General features: G+C 48.9%; 1 protein-coding gene across 1 annotated transcript in view; it reads right to left on the bottom strand.

Annotated features, from left to right (window-relative positions):
• BABAM2 (BRISC and BRCA1 A complex member 2) overlaps positions 1 to 19866 on the bottom strand; it is a 322305-nt gene that overhangs the window by 173658 nt on the left and 128781 nt on the right. The window contains exon 3 of the mRNA XM_082249317.1: positions 17384 to 17493. Coding sequence (XP_082105443.1) covers positions 17384 to 17493 — 110 coding nt within the window. The remainder of the gene's footprint in view (positions 1 to 17383; positions 17494 to 19866) is intronic.

The raw sequence follows: 19866 nt of genomic DNA, 5'->3' as shown, positions 1-19866 counted from the left end.
TCGCTTTAGCTACTGGACTCTGTGCCTGACCCCTGACCGTGTCATCCTGAGAATGCTAAGAATCCAACATCTCATTCTGGTAATGTGTGCTATCTGCAATCCTCAACCTTACCAGAAAACCTATGATGTCCCCCTTTCTTAGGCACCGCTATCAGAAGCCGTGGTGTAAGATAAATCTCCTTTACCAATTTCCAAGTGTGGCTCTTTGTGTAAAATAAGGCATTTTTAGATTGGGGGAGGGGGGCGGATGTCAGGAGTCTAAACAATAAATGGCCCTGGAATTTTGATGGGTGCTTTATTGTTAGCAATACATTCTTGGTTCTGGTGTTAAAGTATACAGCCGACACTGGGCGGAGTGAGATTTTGCAACAAGAACATGTTGTGCGAAACTGTCACGAAAAAGTTGCAAATTGCGGCAAAAGATATACGATGTCGCAGTGATGACAGTTTATAGTCAGTCCTGCACAACCTACTGCTTGGTGCAACTAATGAGCCCAAAATATAGGCAATCTTTTCAATGGTATGTCCCACAAATTACGGCAAAATAGGCATTTTCACTTTGGTATCTCTGTCTTGGGTGCCATTGGACCTTCTCCTGGCCCTGCTGGAACATGGTTGGTTAAACACTTGAATATCGAGCACTTAAACCCCTTCCTGCCCAGGCCAATTCTCAGCTTTCAGCGCTGTCACACTTTGAATGACAATTGCGCGGTCATGCAACACTGTACCCATGTGACATTTTTAGCATTTGTTTCAAACAAATAGAGCTTTCTTTTGGTGGTATTCAATCACTACTGGGGTTTTTATTTTTTGCTGAACAAACAAAAAATTTTGGAAAAAAAAAACAGTTTTATAGTCTATTATAAAATTTTGCAAACAGGTCATTTTTTTGCCTTTGATGTGCGCTGATGGGGCGGCACTGATGGATCTTGATTGGCTGCATTGATGGGCACTGATAGGCTGCACTGATGGGCACTTATAAGGCGGCACTGATAGGGGTCAGCGATGGGTGGCACCGATGGGCACTGATGGGTGGCACTGATAGGTGGAATTAAAGGGCACTGATGGGTAACATTGATGGGCAATGATAGGCACTGGTAGGTGACACTGATGATGGGGCACTGATTGGTATTGATATGTGGCACTGTTGGGCACTGATAGGCTGCACTGATGGACACTTATAAGGTGGCACTGATAGGTGTCAGCGATGGGTGGCACCGATGGGCACTGATGGGTGTCACTGATAGGTGGCATTAAAGGGCACTGATGGGTAACATTGATGGGCAATGATAGGCACTGGTAGGTGACACTGATAGGCAGCACTGATTGGTATTGATAGGTGTCACTGTTGGGCACTGATAGGCTGCACTGATGGACACTTATAAGGCGGCACTGATAGGTGTCAGCGATGGGTGGCACCAATGGGCACTGATGGGTGGCATTAAAGGGCACTGATGGGCACTATAAGGTGGCACTGTTGGGTAACATTGATGGGCAATGATAGGCACTGGTAGGTGACACTGATGATGGGGCACTGATTGGTATTGATAGGTGGCACTGTTGGTCACTGATAGGTGGCACTGGTGGGCACTGGCAGGTGGCACTGACCTGCACTGGTAGGTGACACTGGGGCACAGATGATCCTCTCCTCTTTGGGACTGATGTCACTCTGACAGCTTAAGGATAAAAAAAAGCTGATCTCCAACTGCTGTTTACATCACGTGATCAGCTGTCATTGGCTGACAGCTGATCACGTGGTAAGGGGATGGGATTACTCAGATCTGTGATCAGCCGAGTCTCATGCGCAGGCAGCTCATGCGCGGGAGGACGTACATGGACGTCCTCCTGACAATTAACCAGTTACCGACCGACCGCCCACCGCAGACTTACTGCGGCAGGCAGCTGCTCCTGGGCAAAGCGACGTAGGTATACGTCGCTCGCTCTCAGGAGACTAGGGGGCGAGCGCGCGCCGCTAGCATCGTGCTTCCGCCCTTGCTCATCAGCGGGGAAGCCGATGCGTGTGTCAGGAGGCTCAGATTGCCGCCTGACACCCGCGATCGCTCCCCGCTGAGATAGAAGAACGATCAGCTATTGTAAACACAGCCGACCGTTCTTCTCTCTGGAATGATCACAGAGCGCCTGTCCTTCTATATAGGATCACAGGTCTCTATGGTCATTTCAGAAGCCCCCCCCCCCCCCAGTTAGAATCACTCCCCTAGGCTCCCATTTAACCCCTTGATCACCCATAATGTTAACCCCTTCCCTGCCAGTGTCATTATTACAGTGGCAGTGCATATTTATAGCACTGATTACTGTAGTAATGTCACTGGTCCCCCCAAAAGTGTCAAAAATGTCAGTCAAGGGTCCGATCTGTCCGCCGTAATGTCGCAGTCCCGCAAAAAATCGCAGATCGCCGCCATTACTAGTAAAAAAAAAAAAAAAAAAAACAATAAAAATGACATAAATCTTTCCCGTAGTTAGTAGACGCTTATTGCGATTTTTTTTTCCAAAAATATGCAGCAGAAAACAAATTGGCCTAAAATGTTAAAAAATTTGGATTTTACATTTTTTTTTTGAGAATGTTATATAGCAGAATGTGAAAAATATTGTTCTTTTTTTTTCAGAATTGTCGCTCTTTCTTTGTTTATAGCGCAAAAAAAAAATACAAGATGTGATCAAATATCACCAAAAGAAATCTCTATTTGTGGGAAAAAAGGGCATCAATTTTATTTGGGTACAGCGTCGCACCACCGCGCCATTGTCAGTTAAAGTAACGCAGTGCCGAATCGCAAAATAGGGCCTGGTCATTCAGGGGGAAAATCCTTCCGGTCTTAAAGTGGTTAAGGTCTGCGCTGTGGCCGTCTTTCGCTTATAGCACGGACGGGAAGTGGTTAATGAGGATCACCCCTCCACCCTTCGTATGTCCGGTTCTGATTTTCCATTGGCTCACCGCTACACATTAGCGAGTTGTAAAGTGTAAGTTGGATGTGGAAATATCACGCCGTGGTGTTTATAGACCCCCAAGGAGTACACTGGAGGGGGAGGAAATTTTATGATTCCACCCACATAACGCGGGACATATGGCACCAGGCCCCGCCCACATCTGCAATATATCAAGTTCCACTATAGGTGGGTGCATTCAATTTGTTTGAAGATATACAATATAAGGAATCAGACAGATATAAACAATTTTTCTTTTTTCACAATTATATACGCACATTGCGGGTGGGGGCGGGGCATATTTTTTCATTACAATCTGCTTCTTCTGCAGCACTACACAAAGGTCACACTTTACTGCTCCTTCTCACAATGCAAGTCTATGAGTTGTCCACTGACTAAAAACCATGCACTCCCTGAGTGGCCGACATCTTATCTCAGCAGCTGTTAAGCAGTTAGGCAGAGTCCCTGTAAAAGCCAATCTGCGCTCTATTTACAAAGCTCTACATTTAACCCTTTTTCTGCCATGGATGGAGGCTTATGTTGGTGGATTGAAGGGGGGGGGAGGGGGGTGTCATTTCCACAAGCCCCCATTCAAAAAATGGTGAACCGGTCCTGTCCCCATGTACAGAGCATCCGGAAAGTATTCACAGCGCTTCACTTCTTCCACATTTTATGTTACAGCCTTATTCCAAAATGGATTACATTAATTATTTTCCTCAAAATTCTACAAACAATTCCCCATAATGACAACGTGAGAGAAGATTGTTTGATATGTTCGCAAATTTATTAAAAAAAATGAACAAAAGTATTCACACCCTTTGCCATGACACTCAAAATTGAGCTCAACCTGTATTGCACGGATCATCCTCTCGGGGACTGTGGAGCAGATCTCCTCCCGGGATGTGGAGCAGATCTTCTCTCAGGGACTATTGAGCAGATCTCCTCTGTGAGACTGTGGAGAAGATCTTCTCTAGAGGGATGTGGAGCAGATCTCCTCTCGGGGACTATGGAGCAGATCCTCTCGGGGATGTGGAGCAGATCTTCTCTCGGGGACTATGGAGCAGATCTCCTCTCGGGGACTGTGGATAAGATCTCCTCTCGGGGACTGTGGAGCAGATCCCCTCTCGGGGACTGTGGAGCAGATCTCCTCTTGGCAACTGTGGAGAAGATCTCCTCTCGCGGGACTGTGGAGCAGATCTCCTCTCAGGAACTGTGGATAAGATCTCTTCTCAGGGACTAAGGAGCAGATCTCTTCTCGGGGACTGTGGAGCAGATCCACTCTCTGGGATGTGGAGCAGATCTTCTCTTGGGGACTGTGGAGCAGATCTCCTCTCTGGGACTGTGGAGCAGATCTCCTCTCGGGGACAGTGGTGCAGATCTCCTCTCGGGGACTGAGGAGCAGATCTCTTCTCAGGGACTGTGGAGCAGATCCCCTCTCGGGGACTGAGAAGCAGATCTCCTCTAGGGGACAGTGGAGCAGATCTCCTCTCGGGGACTGTGGAGCAGATCTCCTCTCGGGGACCGAGGAGCAGATCTCCTCTCGGGGACTGTGGAGCAGATCTTCTCTCGAGGAGGAGCCGATCTCCTCTCAGGGACTGTGGAACTGATCTCCTCTCGGGGACTGTGGAGCAGATCTCCTCTCGGGGACCGTGAAGCAGATCTCCTCTTGGGGGTTGTATGGAAGATCTCCTCTCGGGAACTGTGGAGAAGATCTCCTCTCGGGGATTTGGAGGAGATCTCCTCTTTGGGACTGTGGAGCAGATCTCCTCTTGGCAACCGTGGAGAAGATCTCTTCTCGGGGGACTGTGGAGCAGATCTCCTCTCAGGAACTGTGGATAAGATCTCTTCTCAGGGACTAAGGAGCAGATCTCTTCTCGGGGACTGTGGAGCAGATCCACTCTCGGGGATGTGGAGCAGATCCACTCTCGGGGACTGTGGAGCAGATCTCCTCTCGGGGACTGTGGAGCAGATCTCTCCGGGACTGTGGAGCAAATCTCCTCTCGGGGACTGTGGAGCAGATCTCCTCTCGGGGACTGTGGAGCAGATCTCCTCTCGGGGACTGTGGAGCAGATCTCCTCTCGGGGACTGTGGAGCAGATCTCCTCTCTGGGACTGTGGAGCAGATCTCCTCTCGGGGACTGTGGAGCAGATCTCCTCTCGGGGACTGTGGAGCAGATCTCCTCTCGGGGACTGTGGAGCAGATCTCCTCTCGGGGACTGTGGAGCAGATCTCCTCTCGGGGACTGTGGAGCAGATCTCCTCTCGGGGACTGTGGAGCAGATCTCCTCTCAGGGACTGTGGTGCAGATCTCCTCTCAGGGATGTGGAGCAGATCTCCTCTCAGGGATGTGGAGCAGATCTCCTCTTGGGGACAGTGGAGCAGATCTCCTCTCGGGGACTGTGGAGCAGATCTCCTCTCGGGGACTGTGGTGCAGATCTCCTCTCGGGGATGTGGAGCAGATCTCCTCTCAGGGATGTGGAGCAGATTTCCTCTTGGGGACAGTGGAGCAGATCTCCTCTCGGGGACTGTGGAGCAGATCTCCTCTCGGGGACTGAGAGCAGATCTCCTCTCGGGGACTGTGGAGCAGATCTCCTCTCGGGGACTGTGGTGCAGATCTCCTCTCAGGGACTGTGGAGCAGATCTCCTCTCGGGGACAGTGGAGCAGATCTCCTCTCGGGGACTGTGGAGCAGATCTCCTCTCGGGGACAGTGGAGCAGATCTCCTCTCGGGGACAGTGGAGCAGATCTCCTCTCGGGGACTGTGGAGCAGATCTCCTCTCGGGGACTGTGGAGCAGATCTCCTCTCGGGGACAGTGGAGCAGATCTCCTCTCGGGGACAGTGGAGCAGATCTCCTCTCGGGGACTGTGGAGCAGATCTCCTCTCGGGGACAGTGGAGCAGATCTCCTCTCGGGGACTGTGGAGCAGATCTTCTCTCGGGGACTGTGGAGCAGATCTCCTCTCGGGGACAGTGGAGCAGATCTCCTCTCAGGGACTGTGGAGCAGATCTCCTCTCGGGGACTCTGGAGCAGATCTCCTCTCGGGGACTGTGGAGCAGATCTCCTCTCGGGGACTCTGGAGCAGATCTCCTCTCGGGGACTCTGGAGCAGATCTCCTCTCGGGGACTCTGGAGCAGATCTCCTCTCGGGGACTCTGGAGCAGATCTCCTCTCTGGGACTCTCGGAGGAGAACATTCTAGGTGTGGTTCTTTGTGTTTCCAGCTTGTAGGACCGGGCAGAAAAGTGCTGACTCTACTCTCTGTAAACCACTTCTGGAAGGCGGCCCGGACGGGGAAAGCGGCACGTCCCGGACCCCGCAGGCCTGGATGACAGCCGCCTGTATTCTAGGTCCAGATGCTTCTCCCAACGTCGGTCTGTTTATCCCCAGAAAATATCCCCTCAAGCATGACAATATTTATGATACAATTATCCCCTAAATCCTATAAAGAGAAGAAGACGGGACTCGGGGGAAGGGCTGCCAGACTGCGATGTTATTTCCCATCGGCTGGGATCATTCTCCCTGAATTATCTGCGTTTGTTTCTCCGGGACGGATGGAAAGAATTCATCTCTTGTGGTTTATCTTTGATCTGTGAATAAATGTGCAAGACCTAAACTCCGGCTGCCAAGAGGAGGCGCGGGCTGCAGACGCCGGTCATGTGACCTTAGAACGGAGAGAACAAAATGGAGGCGGCGGCCGGGAGTGATCCCATCCAGACTGATCGGGGTGACCCATTGGATATAATAATTTTAGGCCTAAAGATTAGTAAAAGAAAAAGCCAAAGCACTAAATCACCTCTGACAGCAAACACCCTGGAGAATAAAATAGTGCTCTACAATAAAAACTTCTCTATCTGATTATTCCCGGTGACACTTTCTCTTTAAAAATGTTCTAAAGGCAAAGGGCTATTTACCTCCGGGCTTTACAAATTTGCTTGAAATCTAAGAGCCAGCCAAAAAAGTTAGGGTCCATTTTCCCCCAACCCCCCCCCCCCCCCAGCGTAAATCCTCCTCCCAAACCCCCCCTCCTAGCATAAATCCTTCTCCTAAATCACCACTCTTAGTGTAAATCCCCCTTCTATCGTAAATCCTCCTAGGGTAAATCTTCCCCCCAAATGTACAAAACCCCCCTCCTAGTACAAATCCTCCTCCCAAATCCCCCCTGCTAGAGTAAATCATTCTTCAAAATCCCCCCACCTAGTGTAAATCCTCTTCCCCAAATCCCCCCTCCTATCCAAAATCCTCCCTCCCAAATACCCACTTCTTGGGTAAATCTTCTCTCCAAATCACCCCTCCTAGTACAAATCCTCCCTCCTAAAATCCCCCCTCCAAGCACAAATCCTCTCCCCCCAAATCCCCTCTCCTAGCACAAATTTTCTCCCTCAAATCCCCACTCCTAGCGTAAATCCTCCCCCCAAGTCCCCCCATCTAGTACAAATCCCCCCTCCTGCTATAGATCCTCTCCCACAAATCCCCCCCTCCTAACACAAATCCTCTCCCCCAAATCCCCACTCTTAGCATAATTCCTCCTTCTAAATCCCCACTCCTAGTGTAAATCTTCCCCCAAATCCCTCCTGCTATCATAAATCTTCCCCCTAAATCTCCCCTCCGAGCATAAATACTCAACCCAAAATCCCCCTTCTAGCGTAAAACCTCCCCCCAAGTCCCCACTCATATGGTATATCTTACCCCCCATATCCCCCCTCCTAGCACAAATCCTCTCCCGCAAATCCCCCCTCCTAGGATAAATTCTCTCCCCCAAATCCCCACTCATAGGGTAAAGCCTCTCTCCAAATCCACTCCTCCCAGCACAAATCCTCTCCCCCAAATTTCTACTCCTAGTGTGAATCCTATCCCCCAAATTCCCCTACTAGTAAAAATCCCCCCCCCCCAAAAAAAATCCCCCTCCTATTACGAACCCTTCCCTAAAATCCACACTCCTAGCACAAAGCACAAATCCCACCCCAAATCCCCCCTTCTAGTACAATCCCTCCTCTTAACACAATCCCCTTCAAATGACCCTTTCCAGCACAAATCCTCCCCAGTCCTGCCGAAACCGGGGAGTGGAAGGAAAGGCTGGAATAGAGGGGTGGAAGGAAAGGCCGGAATAGAGGGGTGGAAGGAAAGGATGGAATAGAGGGGTGGAAGGAAAGGCTGGAATAGAGGGGTGGAAGGAAAGGCTGGAATAGAGGGGTGGAAGGAAAGGCTGGAATAGAGGGGTGGAAGGAAAGGCTGGAATAGAGGGGGGGGGGAAGGAAAGGCTGGAATAGAGGGGTGGAAGGAAAGGCTGGAATAGAGGGGTGGAAGGAAAGGCTGGAATAGAGGGGTGGAAGGAAAGGCTGGAATAGAGGGGTGGAAGGAAAGGCTGGAATAGAGGGGTGGAAGGAAAGGCTGGAATAGAGGGGTGGAAGGAAAGGCTGGAATAGAGGGGTGGAAGGAAAGGCTGGAATAGAGGGGTGGAAGGAAAGGCTGGAATAGAGGGGTGGAAGGAAAGGCTGGAATAGAGGGGGGGGGGAGGAAAGGCTGGAATAGAGGGGTGGAAGGAAAGGCTGGAATAGAGGGGGGGGGGAGGAAAGGATGGAATAGAGGGGTGGGAGGAAAGGCTGGAATAGAGGGGTGGAAGGAAAGGCTGGAATAGAGGGGTGGAAGGAAAGGCTGGAATAGAGGGGTGGAAGGAAAGGCTGGAATAGAGGGGTGGAAGGAAAGGCCGGAATAGAGGGGTGGAAGGAAAGGCTGGAATAGAGGGGTGGAAGGAAAGGCTGGAATAGAGGGGTGGAAGGAAAGGCCGGAATAGAGGGGTGGAAGGAAAGGCTGGAATAGAGGGGTGGAAGGAAAGGCTGGAATATGGGGGGGGGGAGGAAAGGTTGGAATAGAGGGGTGGAAGGAAAGGCTGGAATATGGGGGGGGGGGGTAGGAAAGGCTTGCGCACTGTTCCTAGACGCACACCTGCACCCCCTGTTGGACAATATAAGCAGCACAGGGATGTTCCCAATTGCTTGCACCGTCACCAAGCCTCAAGTGTAATTTAGCGCACTGGGCCAGTGCATGAGCAACAAAATTCCCTCTGAGTAGTAAAGCGTTTTTTTTTCTTTCTGTTCTGAGTCTCCTGTGCCTGTTCTTTGGATCTTGTTGTTGTTTTTTTCTCTCTCCCCCACCTGTTTAGAGCTACTGCCTTCATAACAACTTGCCTGAACACCACATGACTTTTTATCTGCATTATGATTGCTTGACTGCTGTATGGTCTAAACTCCTGTTAGTAAATTAGAGTTCACCAGATACTACAACCTACAACCATCCTGTTGGGGCCCCCAGTGAAGATCATGCACAGAGCTGAGCCTCACATACTTACTACTGGGGATACATTGTGACCCAAGACAAAGCCTCAACCCTGACAAGGCCCATGGTCCAATATAAGGTTGCTGCTGACATGAAATCATCGCTCACCAGTGTGTTAAGAGACTACAAGCTCCTCGTTGGGGCCCCTGGTGGGGATCATCCACTGAGCTGAAGGGCCCGTACTTACTACTGGTGATACACAAAGCCTCTGCCCTGACCAGGCCTGCAGTCCAATATGAGGGGGCACCTGGCATAAAATCAGTGTTCACCAGTCTGTAAAGAGACTACAACCCCCATGTTGGGGCCCCTGGTGGGGATCATGCACTGAGCTGAAGGGCCCCCACCTACTGCTGGTGATACACAAAGCCTCTGCCATGTCTGATAGGAGGGTCTCCTGACATAAAATAGCACAGTGGGTCCAGCAGAGGAGGACCCCCCACCTTTATTCTACAACCTTATCTCAGGCTGTACTCCATGCAGGACGCACGTGCGTTCCTCTAAGCCCCGCCTTGTTCCTCATGTTTGTATATAGAATAATCGCAGAATAATTCAAACAAACAGACGCCGTTCAGAGGAGAATGAAAGGTAAACAAACGTCTGCGTGTTCTCAGGGTCATCTGAGGACACGGGGGATGGAATGAGGAGAGGCCGAGCTTACAGGAAACGTCTACACAGAGATCCAGGCAGGCGGCAATCCCAAAATGTCACCTAAATACTTTGTAAGCCATGACCCAAAACAAGCATGCGGCCAGTGAAGTCAGAACTCATCTACAGAGATTTACAACTTACCTGAGCAAGAAAATGAACATAAAAAGAAAGGTCAGCGTCCATGTCTCTCCCAGTACATATTTACTTTAACCCCTCGTCTGCCAAAGATACGTTTATAAACATCCTGGTATTTAACCCCTTCTGGACCGGAAGGATTTGCCCCTTTAATGACCAGGCCATTTTTTGTGATTCAGCACTGAGTTACTTTAACTGACAATTGCGCGGTCATGCGACGCTGTACCCAAATAAAATTGATGTCCTTTTTTTCCCACAAACAGAGCTTTCTTTTGGTGGTATTTGATCACCTCTGCGATTTTTATTTTTTGCGCTATAAACAAAAAAATAGCGACAATTCTGAAAAAAAAAAAGCAATATTTTTCACTTTCTGCTATATAACATCCTGACAATTGCGCGGCCGTGCGACGCTGTACCCAAATACCATTGCAGCTGCTGGATCCTAATAGTCAGCTTCCTTATTTGTTCTAAACTGACCACACAAAGCACAGAAGCTGGTCTGTGTTAACGTGGTCAGTTTTTATTTTGGCTGGCTATTCAGAGGTGCAGGACACTGTGTAGACACACAGCATGCCTATAGTGGGTAGTTTATTCAGTCTCCAAAACTTCTGACCATGACCCCTGCTCAAGCACAGCCTGCATCTTACCTCAGGCTGAACAGATTATGAGATACAGACACACTGTGTGTCTGCACAGTGTCCTGTAACACCGCCTGCTGCTATCAGGAAGAGGAGATTCATGGGGAAAGATTTATGTCATTTAAATTTAAATTTTTTTTTTACTAGTAATGGCGGCAATCAGCGATTTTTAGCGGGACTGCGACATTGCAGCAGACAGTTCGGACCCCTGACACTTTTGGGGGGACCAGTGACATTACTACAGAAATCAGTGCTAAAAATATGCACTGTCACTGTACTAATGACACTGGCAGGGAAGGGATTAACCCAGGGGCGATCAAAGGGTTAATAGTGAGCCTAGGGGGTGTTTTCTAACTGTGAGGGGGAGGGGCTTGTGAAATCAACACAGAGACCTGTGATCCTAAATAGGAGAAGCTCTGCACTGATTCCTGAGAGAACAATGTTCTGCTTAGTTTACAACAGCAGAGCGCCGTTCTCTGTCCACGGGGAGCGATCGGGGGGGCCCGGTGGCAATCACGGCGGCCAGCCTCATGAATCAGATTCCCTGCTGGCTGATCCAGGAGCGCTCCCATGAACCGCCTCCCACTGCCGCCTCTCTGGTCCCATCGCGGTGCGGCTGGCGGCAATGGCTGCCATGTACAGAGATAGAGGAACTGACACCGTAACACTAAAAACCCGGAGAGACGAGTATTCATCACTTCTGGTTCCGCCCCTTTGTTTACCTGGCCACCAGCAGCCAGAGAAGCAGCCGATCGGACCAATCTCGGTATGATCACTGCATGGGGGGGCCAGAGGAAAGATTTGGGGTCTAATAGACCCCAAATCTTTCCATAAAGAGCACCTGTCATGCCCATGCTATCACAAGAGATGTTGTTCACTCTTTGTGATAGCAATAAAGTTTGTACAAAAAAAATAAATAATAAAAAAAGTGTAAAAAAAAAAAAAAAAGAAATAAATTTTTAAATAAAATAAATAAAAAAAAAAAAAATGTAAAGTGCCCACTGCGCTTACGTGCAAATGCGACAGCATACATTACTCTCACACACATATATAAGTGGTGATCGTGCCACACATGTGAGGTATTGTCGTGAAAGACAGAGCGAGAGCAATAATTCCATCCCCAGACCTCCTGTGCCATTCTAAACTGGTAACCTGTTAAGGCGTTTAAATCATCGCCTATGGGCAATATTAAGCACTGTAGTTTGCCGCCATTCCACGGGCAGACGCAATTTTAAAGCGTGACATGTTAGGTATCTATTTACTCGCTGTAACATCTTTCACAATATACAAAACAATTTGCCTAACCTTACTGTATTTTTTTTTTTATTCATGAATGTGTTTTTTTTACAAATAAATTGCATTTAAAAAACTGCTGCGCAAATACCGCGCGACATAAAAAATTGCAACACCCACCATTTTATCCCATAGGATCTCTGATAAAAAAAATATATATATAATTTTTGGGGGTTCTAAGTAATTTTCTAGCAAAAAAAAAAAAAATAGATTTTTACATGTAGGCTCCATTCACATATAGGCGTCTCGGATCGCAGGCAGAATTGCCGCAATTCTGCCCACGATCGAGAACCATTGCAAGTTGAGGGATGCCTGTGTAATTCCTGGTACTTGCAATGGCACGCTGAACGTGACGCGATTCTGTGGGATTGTCGCCCGACGAATCGCGGTAAAATGGTGCAAACAGAATTGCGGGACGTCTGTCACCCAAAAAAAGTACAAAAACGTCTTAAGGTCGACAAGTGTGATTCTGTTTGCGCAATTTTACCGCAATTCGTCGTGCGACAATCGCTGCAAAATAATGCAGCTTTTGGGGTCATGGGAATCGCACGGGCGTCCCGCGACTTGCAATGGTTCGGGATTGCGGACAGAATTGCGGCAATTCTGCCTGCGATCCGAGACGCCTATGTGTGAATGGACTTGTAGGAATGAAGTGTCAGAATAGGCCTGGGAAGGAGGTGGGTAAGTCAGTAAACACAAAGGAAGGGGAAGACTGGGGGGTATCCGGAGAGTGCGGAGGGTGGGAGCGCGGCCCGGGAAGTATGAGGGGCGGAGCCTGGTGCAGAATGTCGGCGATGGAGATGGAATCCAGCGGTTCTACAGAAGAAACATCGTCCTGAAGATGTAAACATCGCACAGGAGCGCTCTTTGTTCTCTGCGGTAGGAAGAAGATTTATGGTAAACTATAAAAGACGCACGCGTTTCGTCTTCTCTGTTTATTGAACTCCTCAGACTCCTGTAAACCCCCCCAATATTTATCACCGTGCCACCGTCCCCGAATAACCCAGAATAGAACAATGGAGGCTCCGGGATCAATGCTGCTACTGACGCATCACAACATAAAGAATGAAAAGCCGGGAAACTTTAATGACAACTCGGATGATGTAAAAGAACAAATTATAAAACAAACTGAACATTCCTAACAATACAATAAAATAAAGTGCCTGCGGAGGGAGAGACGTTCCGTCATTAACTCTGTGTCCGGGGTCTGAGTGGTTGTAAACCCCCCACATCCCCTGTGAAGTGACCGGCCTCAGGTGATACACAGAGATGAAACAATCCTCCTACATAAGGTGTACCTGTTTATCTGCAGCATTCTCTCCTCTACAGCCATTCAAAGTGCAGAATTTACACATTTATACTCAGCTTCAGAAGGCAGGGGGCGGGATCTCATGTCACACACAGCACAGCATAGAGCAGGGAGCTGAGTGTAATCTGAGACCTGAGTGGAGGGAAAGGACACCCCTCCCCCTTACACAGTCTCATAAAGAAACATGCACAGCTGAGCTTCAGAAGGCAGGGGGCGGGGATCTGATGTCACACACAGCACAGCATAGAGCAGGCAGCTGAGTGTAATCTGAGACCTGAGTGGAAAGGACACCGCTCACCCTTATACAGTCTCATAAGGAAACATGCACAGCTGAGCTTCAGAAGGCAGGGGGTGGGGATCTGATGTCACAGAGGGAAAGGACACTCCTCCCACTAAACACAGTCTCATAGGCGGGGATCTGATATCACACACTGCACAGCATAGAGCCGAGTGTAATCTGAGACCTAAGTGGGAAAGCAAACCCCTCCCCCTTACACAGTCTAATAGGTGGGGATCTGATGCCACACACTGCACAGCATAGAGTAGGGAGCCGAGTGTAATCTGAGACCTGAGTAGAGGGAAAGGACACCTCTCCCCCTTAGACAGTGACCCATGCAGATAACAGAGGATTGAGAAAGGACACAGAAATCACACTCAGTGCCTTGGATTGAGGCAACAACCTCTTTAAGTGGTTAAGGCATTCCAGCTACTGTAATGGTGGCCGTGCCATCTGGTGAGTGTGCAACTTATCTGGTGAGTGTGCAACTTATCTGGTGAGTGTGCAGCTTATCTGGTGAGTGTGCAGCTTATCTGGTGAGTGTGCAGCTTATCTGGTGAGTGTGCAGCTTATCTGGAGAGTGTGCAACTTATCTGGTGAGTGTGCAGCTTATCTGGTGAGTGTGCAGCTTATCTGGAGAGTGTGCAACTTATCTGGAGAGTGTGCAACTTATCTGGTGAGTGTGCAGCTTATCTGGAGAGTGTGCAACTTATCTGGAGAGTGTGCAACTTATCTGGAGAGTGTACAACTTATCTGGAGAGTGTGCAACTTATCTGGTGAGTGTGCAGCTTATCTGGTGAGTGTGCAGCTTATCTGGAGAGTGTGCAACTTATCTGGAGAGTGTGCAACTTATCTGGTGAGTATGCAACTTATCTGGTGAATGTGCAACTTATCTGGTGAGTGTGCAACTTATCTGGAGAGTGTGCAACTTATCTGGTGAGTGTGCAGCTTATCTGGTGAGTGTGCAGCTTATCTGGTGAGTGTGCAGCTTATCTGGAGAGTGTGCAACTTATCTGGTGAGTGTGCAACTTATCTGGTGAGTGTGCAACTTATCTGGTGAGTGTGCAACTTATCTGGTGAGTGTGCAACTTATCTGATGAGTGTACAACTTATCTGGTGAGTGTGCAACTTATCTGGTGAGTGTGCAACTTATCTGGTGAGTGTGCAACTTATCTGGTGAGTGTGCAACGTATCTGGAGAGTGTGCAACGTATCTGGAGAGTGTACAACGTATCTGGTGAGTGTACAACGTATCTGGTGAGTGTACAACGTATCTGGTGAGTGTACAATGTATCTGGTGAGTGTACAACGTATCTGGTGAGTGTGAAACTTATCTGGTGAGTGTGCAACGTATCTGGTAAGTGTGCAACGTATCTGGAGAGTGTGCAACATATCTGGAGAGTGTGCAACATATCTGGAGAGTGTACAACGTATCTGGTGAGTGTGCAACGTATCTGGTGAGTGTGCAACGTATCTGGTGAGTGTGCAACTTATCTGGTGAGTGTGCAACGTATCTGGAGAGTGCACAACGTATCTGGAGAGTGTACAATGTATCTGGTGAGTGTACAACGTATCTGGTGAGTGTACAACGTATCTGGAGAGTGTACAACGTATTCTGGAGAGTGTACAACGTATTCTGGAGAGTGTACAACGTATCTGGAGAGTGTACAACGTATCTGGTGAGTGTGAAACTTATCTGGTGAGTGTGCAACTTATCTGGTGAGTGTGCAACTTATCTGGTGAGTGTGAAACTTATCTGGTGAGTGTGCAACTTATCTGGTGAGTGTGCAACTTATCTGGTGAGTGTGCAACTTATCTGGTGAGTGTGAAACTTATCTGGTGAGTGTGCAACTTATCTGGTGAGTGTGCAACTTATCTGGTGAGTGTGCAACTTATCTGGTGAGTGTGCAACTTATCTGGTGAGTGTGAAACTTATCTGGTGAGTGTGCAACTTATCTGGTGAGTGTGCAGCTTATCTGGTGAGTGTGCAGCTTATCTGGAGAGTGTGCAACTTATCTGGAGAGTGTGCAACTTATCTGGTGAGTATGCAACTTATCTGGTGAATGTGCAACTTATCTGGTGAGTGTGCAACTTATCTGGAGAGTGTGCAACTTATCTGGTGAGTGTGCAGCTTATCTGGTGAGTGTGCAGCTTATCTGGTGAGTGTGCAGCTTATCTGGAGAGTGTGCAACTTATCTGGTGAGTGTGCAACTTATCTGGTGAGTGTGCAACTTATCTGGTGAGTGTGCAACTTATCTGGTGAGTGTGCAACTTATCTGATGAGTGTACAACTTATCTGGTGAGTGTGCAACTTATCTGGTGAGTGTGCAACTTATCTGGTGAGTGTGCAACTTATCTGGTGAGTGTGCAACGTATCTGGAGAGTGTGCAACGTATCTGGAGAGTGTACAACGTATCTGGTGAGTGTACAACGTATCTGGTGAGTGTACAACGTATCTGGTGAGTGTACAATGTATCTGGTGAGTGTACAACGTATCTGGTGAGTGTGAAACTTATCTGGTGAGTGTGCAACGTATCTGGTAAGTGTGCAACGTATCTGGAGAGTGTGCAACATATCTGGAGAGTGTGCAACATATCTGGAGAGTGTACAACGTATCTGGTGAGTGTGCAACGTATCTGGTGAGTGTGCAACGTATCTGGTGAGTGTGCAACTTATCTGGTGAGTGTGCAACGTATCTGGAGAGTGCACAACGTATCTGGAGAGTGTACAATGTATCTGGTGAGTGTACAACGTATCTGGTGAGTGTACAACGTATCTGGAGAGTGTACAACGTATTCTGGAGAGTGTACAACGTATTCTGGAGAGTGTACAACGTATCTGGAGAGTGTACAACGTATCTGGTGAGTGTGAAACTTATCTGGTGAGTGTGCAACTTATCTGGTGAGTGTGCAACTTATCTGGTGAGTGTGAAACTTATCTGGTGAGTGTGCAACTTATCTGGTGAGTGTGCAACTTATCTGGTGAGTGTGCAACTTATCTGGTGAGTGTGAAACTTATCTGGTGAGTGTGCAACTTATCTGGTGAGTGTGCAACTTATCTGGTGAGTGTGCAACTTGTCTGGTGATTGCCGTAACTCGTGACGGATGTACATTACTGCACCTTGAAGTGATAATTATCACATATAAGATCTTTGCTTCGGTCACCTGATTGCTTGGACTTTTTATGAGCATTTATTTGTACTTCTCTAGTGCGCTACACTGTTTTTATTCTAATAAAATATATTTTTGTCTTATTAGTGTTACTATAATTGCAATCTAATATTCTAATCAGCACTTGTACACACCAAGGTGTGCATTTATAAATAAATAAATAATATGCAGAGTTATTTGTCCTGTTGAACTGCATGCGCACTTGCTTTGTGCAAATGGGAGTAAAATCTAATATTATTAGGCTATTTCCCTGCGGGTCGAATGTTATTCATTGCTTGGGAAAATACTGTGTTATGGCCACTAGATGGAGCTGACAATCATAACAAACAGGTGTTTATTTCCCATGATCATCTTCTCCATCTAGTGGCCATAAAGTGGTATTTTCCTGATTCACTGTATGAATGAATAACATTTGACCCTTGAGAAAAAACAGCCTAGAAAATTCGATGCTGCCCCCATTCGCACACAGCGAACGTTCACACAGTTTCACAGGAGAAATCGCTCTGTAAATTGTTTAAAAAACATCCCCCCCCCCCCCCGAGTATTGTGCAGTGCGATTTGCATTGTTGGCAGCCAGGAGAAGACACGCTGCCAGTTCTGAGGATAATTTACACCAATCTGCTGCAAAAACAAAGAAAGTACTCACTGTTCAACTCGTGGGGAGAGGTAAAGTTTGGGGAACACCTGGGTGGCTTCTGCGTCTTCAAAGCTAACAGAGAGCAGAGCGACGTCCTCCCCCGGGTCCTCGTTTGCATCCTAGAGAGAGGAAAGGTCATTCATTATCAGATTTATCACACAAACTGGAACATCCGCCTCATTTACACTAGTGGCTGGGGGGGGGGGCGGTAAAACTCTGCGGATGAGCCGTGCTTTCACTGCCCCCCCCCCCCCTATCGTTCTCCCTTTACCTGAAAAGTCAGTGGCCAGGGGTCAGTCAGAGCAGGAATGATACCCCCTCTAGTGCCCTCCGAACACAACCGGTACAAGTGAGAGGGGCGGTGCTGCAACCACATGCAGGGGCGGTGCAATAATCCGGCATTTGTAGGATTAAAGCAGGCAAGGAGAAGGTGAGACCACGCCCCATAAGCCACTCACCATAAGCCACGCCCCATAAGCCACATTTGGAAGCGGCACCGCCTGCTAATAAGGAGGAAGTACGGACCCCCTACATTCCAATAAGGGGGAAGTACGGACCCCCCCTACACTCCAATAAGAGGGAAGTACGGACCCCTACACTCCAATAAGGGGGAAGTACGGACCCCTACACTCCAATAAGAGGGAAGTACGGACCCCTACACTCCAATAAGAGGGAAGTACGGACCCCCTACACTCCAATAAGGGGGAAGTACAGACCCCCTACACTCCAATAAGGGGGAAGTACAGACCCCCCCTACACTCCAATAAGAGGGAAGTACGGACCCCCTACATTCCAATAAGGGGGAAGTACGGACCCCCTACACTCCAATAAGAGGGAAGTACAGACCCCCTACATTCCAATAAGGAGGAAGTACAGACCCCCTACATTCCAATAAGGGGGAAGTACAGACCCCCTACATTCCAATAAGGGGGAAGTACGGACCCCCCCTACACTCCAATAAGGGGGAAGTACAGACCCCCTACATTCCAATAAGGGGGAAGTACGGACCCCCTACATTCCAATAAGGGGGAAGTACGGACCCCCTACATTCCAATAAGGGGGAAGTACAGACCCCCTACACTCCAATAAGGGGGAAGTACAGACCCCCTACATTCCAATAAGGGGGAAGTACAGACCCCCTACACTCCAATAATGGGGAAGTACGGACCCCCTACACTCCAATAATGGGGGAGTACGGACCCCCTACACTGCAATAAGGGGGAAGTACGGACCCCCTACACTCCAATAATGGGGAAGTACGGACCCCCTACACTCCAATAATGGGGGAGTACGGACCCCCTACACTGCAATAAGGGGGAAGTACGGACCCCCTACACTCCAATAATGGGGAAGTACGGACCCCCTACACTGCAATAAGGGGGAAGTACGGACCCCCTACATTCCAATAAGGGGGAAGTACGGACCCCCTACACTCCAATAATGGGGGAGTACGGACCCCCTACACTGCAATAAGGGGGAAGTACGGACCCCCTACACTCCAATAATGGGGAAGTACGGACCCCCTACACTCCAATAATGGGGAAGTACGGACCCCCTACACTCCAATAACGGGGGAAGTACGGACCCCCTACACTCCAATAAGGGGGAAGTACAGACCCCCTACACTCCAATAAGAGGAAAGTATGGACCCCCTACACCCCAAAAGGGGGAAGTACGGACCCCCTACACTCCAATAAGGGGGAAGTAAAGACCCCCTACACTCCAATAACGAGGAAGTACAGACCCCCTACACTCCAATAACGAGGAAGTACGGACCCCCTACACTCCAATAAGGGGGAAGTACGGACCCCCTACACTCCAATAAGGGGGAAGTACGGACCCCCTACACTCCAATAACGAGGAAGTACGGACCCCCTACACTGCAATAAGGGGGAAGTACGGACCCCCTACACTCCAATAATGGGGAAGTACGGACCCCCTACACTGCAATAAGGGGGAAGTACGGACCCCCTACACTCCAATAAGGGGGAAGTATGGACCCCCTACACTCCAATAATGGGGAAGTACGGACCCCCTACACTGCAATAATGGGGAAGTACGGACCCCCTACACTCCAATAATGGGGAAGTACGGACCCCCTACACTCCAATAACGGGGGAAGTACGGACCCCCTACACTCCAATAAGGGGGAAGTACAGACCCCCTACACTCCAATAAGAGGAAAGTATGGACCCCCTACACCCCAAAAGGGGGAAGTACAGACCCCCTACACTCCAATAAGGGGGAAGTAAAGACCCCCTACACTCCAATAACGAGGAAGTACAGACCCCCTACACTCCAATAACGAGGAAGTACGGACCCCCTACACTCCAATAAGGGGAAAGTACAGACCCCCTACACTCCAATAACGAGGAAGTACGGACCCCCTACACTCCAATAACGAGGAAGTACGGACCCCCTACACTCCAATAAGGGGGAAGTACAGACCCCCTACACTCCAATAAGGGGGAAGTACGGACCCCTACACTCCA

This window comes from Pelophylax lessonae (assembly GCF_965119305.1).
Source record: "Pelophylax lessonae genome assembly, chromosome: 3".
Lineage (NCBI taxonomy): Eukaryota > Metazoa > Chordata > Amphibia > Anura > Ranidae > Pelophylax > Pelophylax lessonae.
This window is presented reverse-complemented; position numbering and strand designations above follow the sequence as displayed.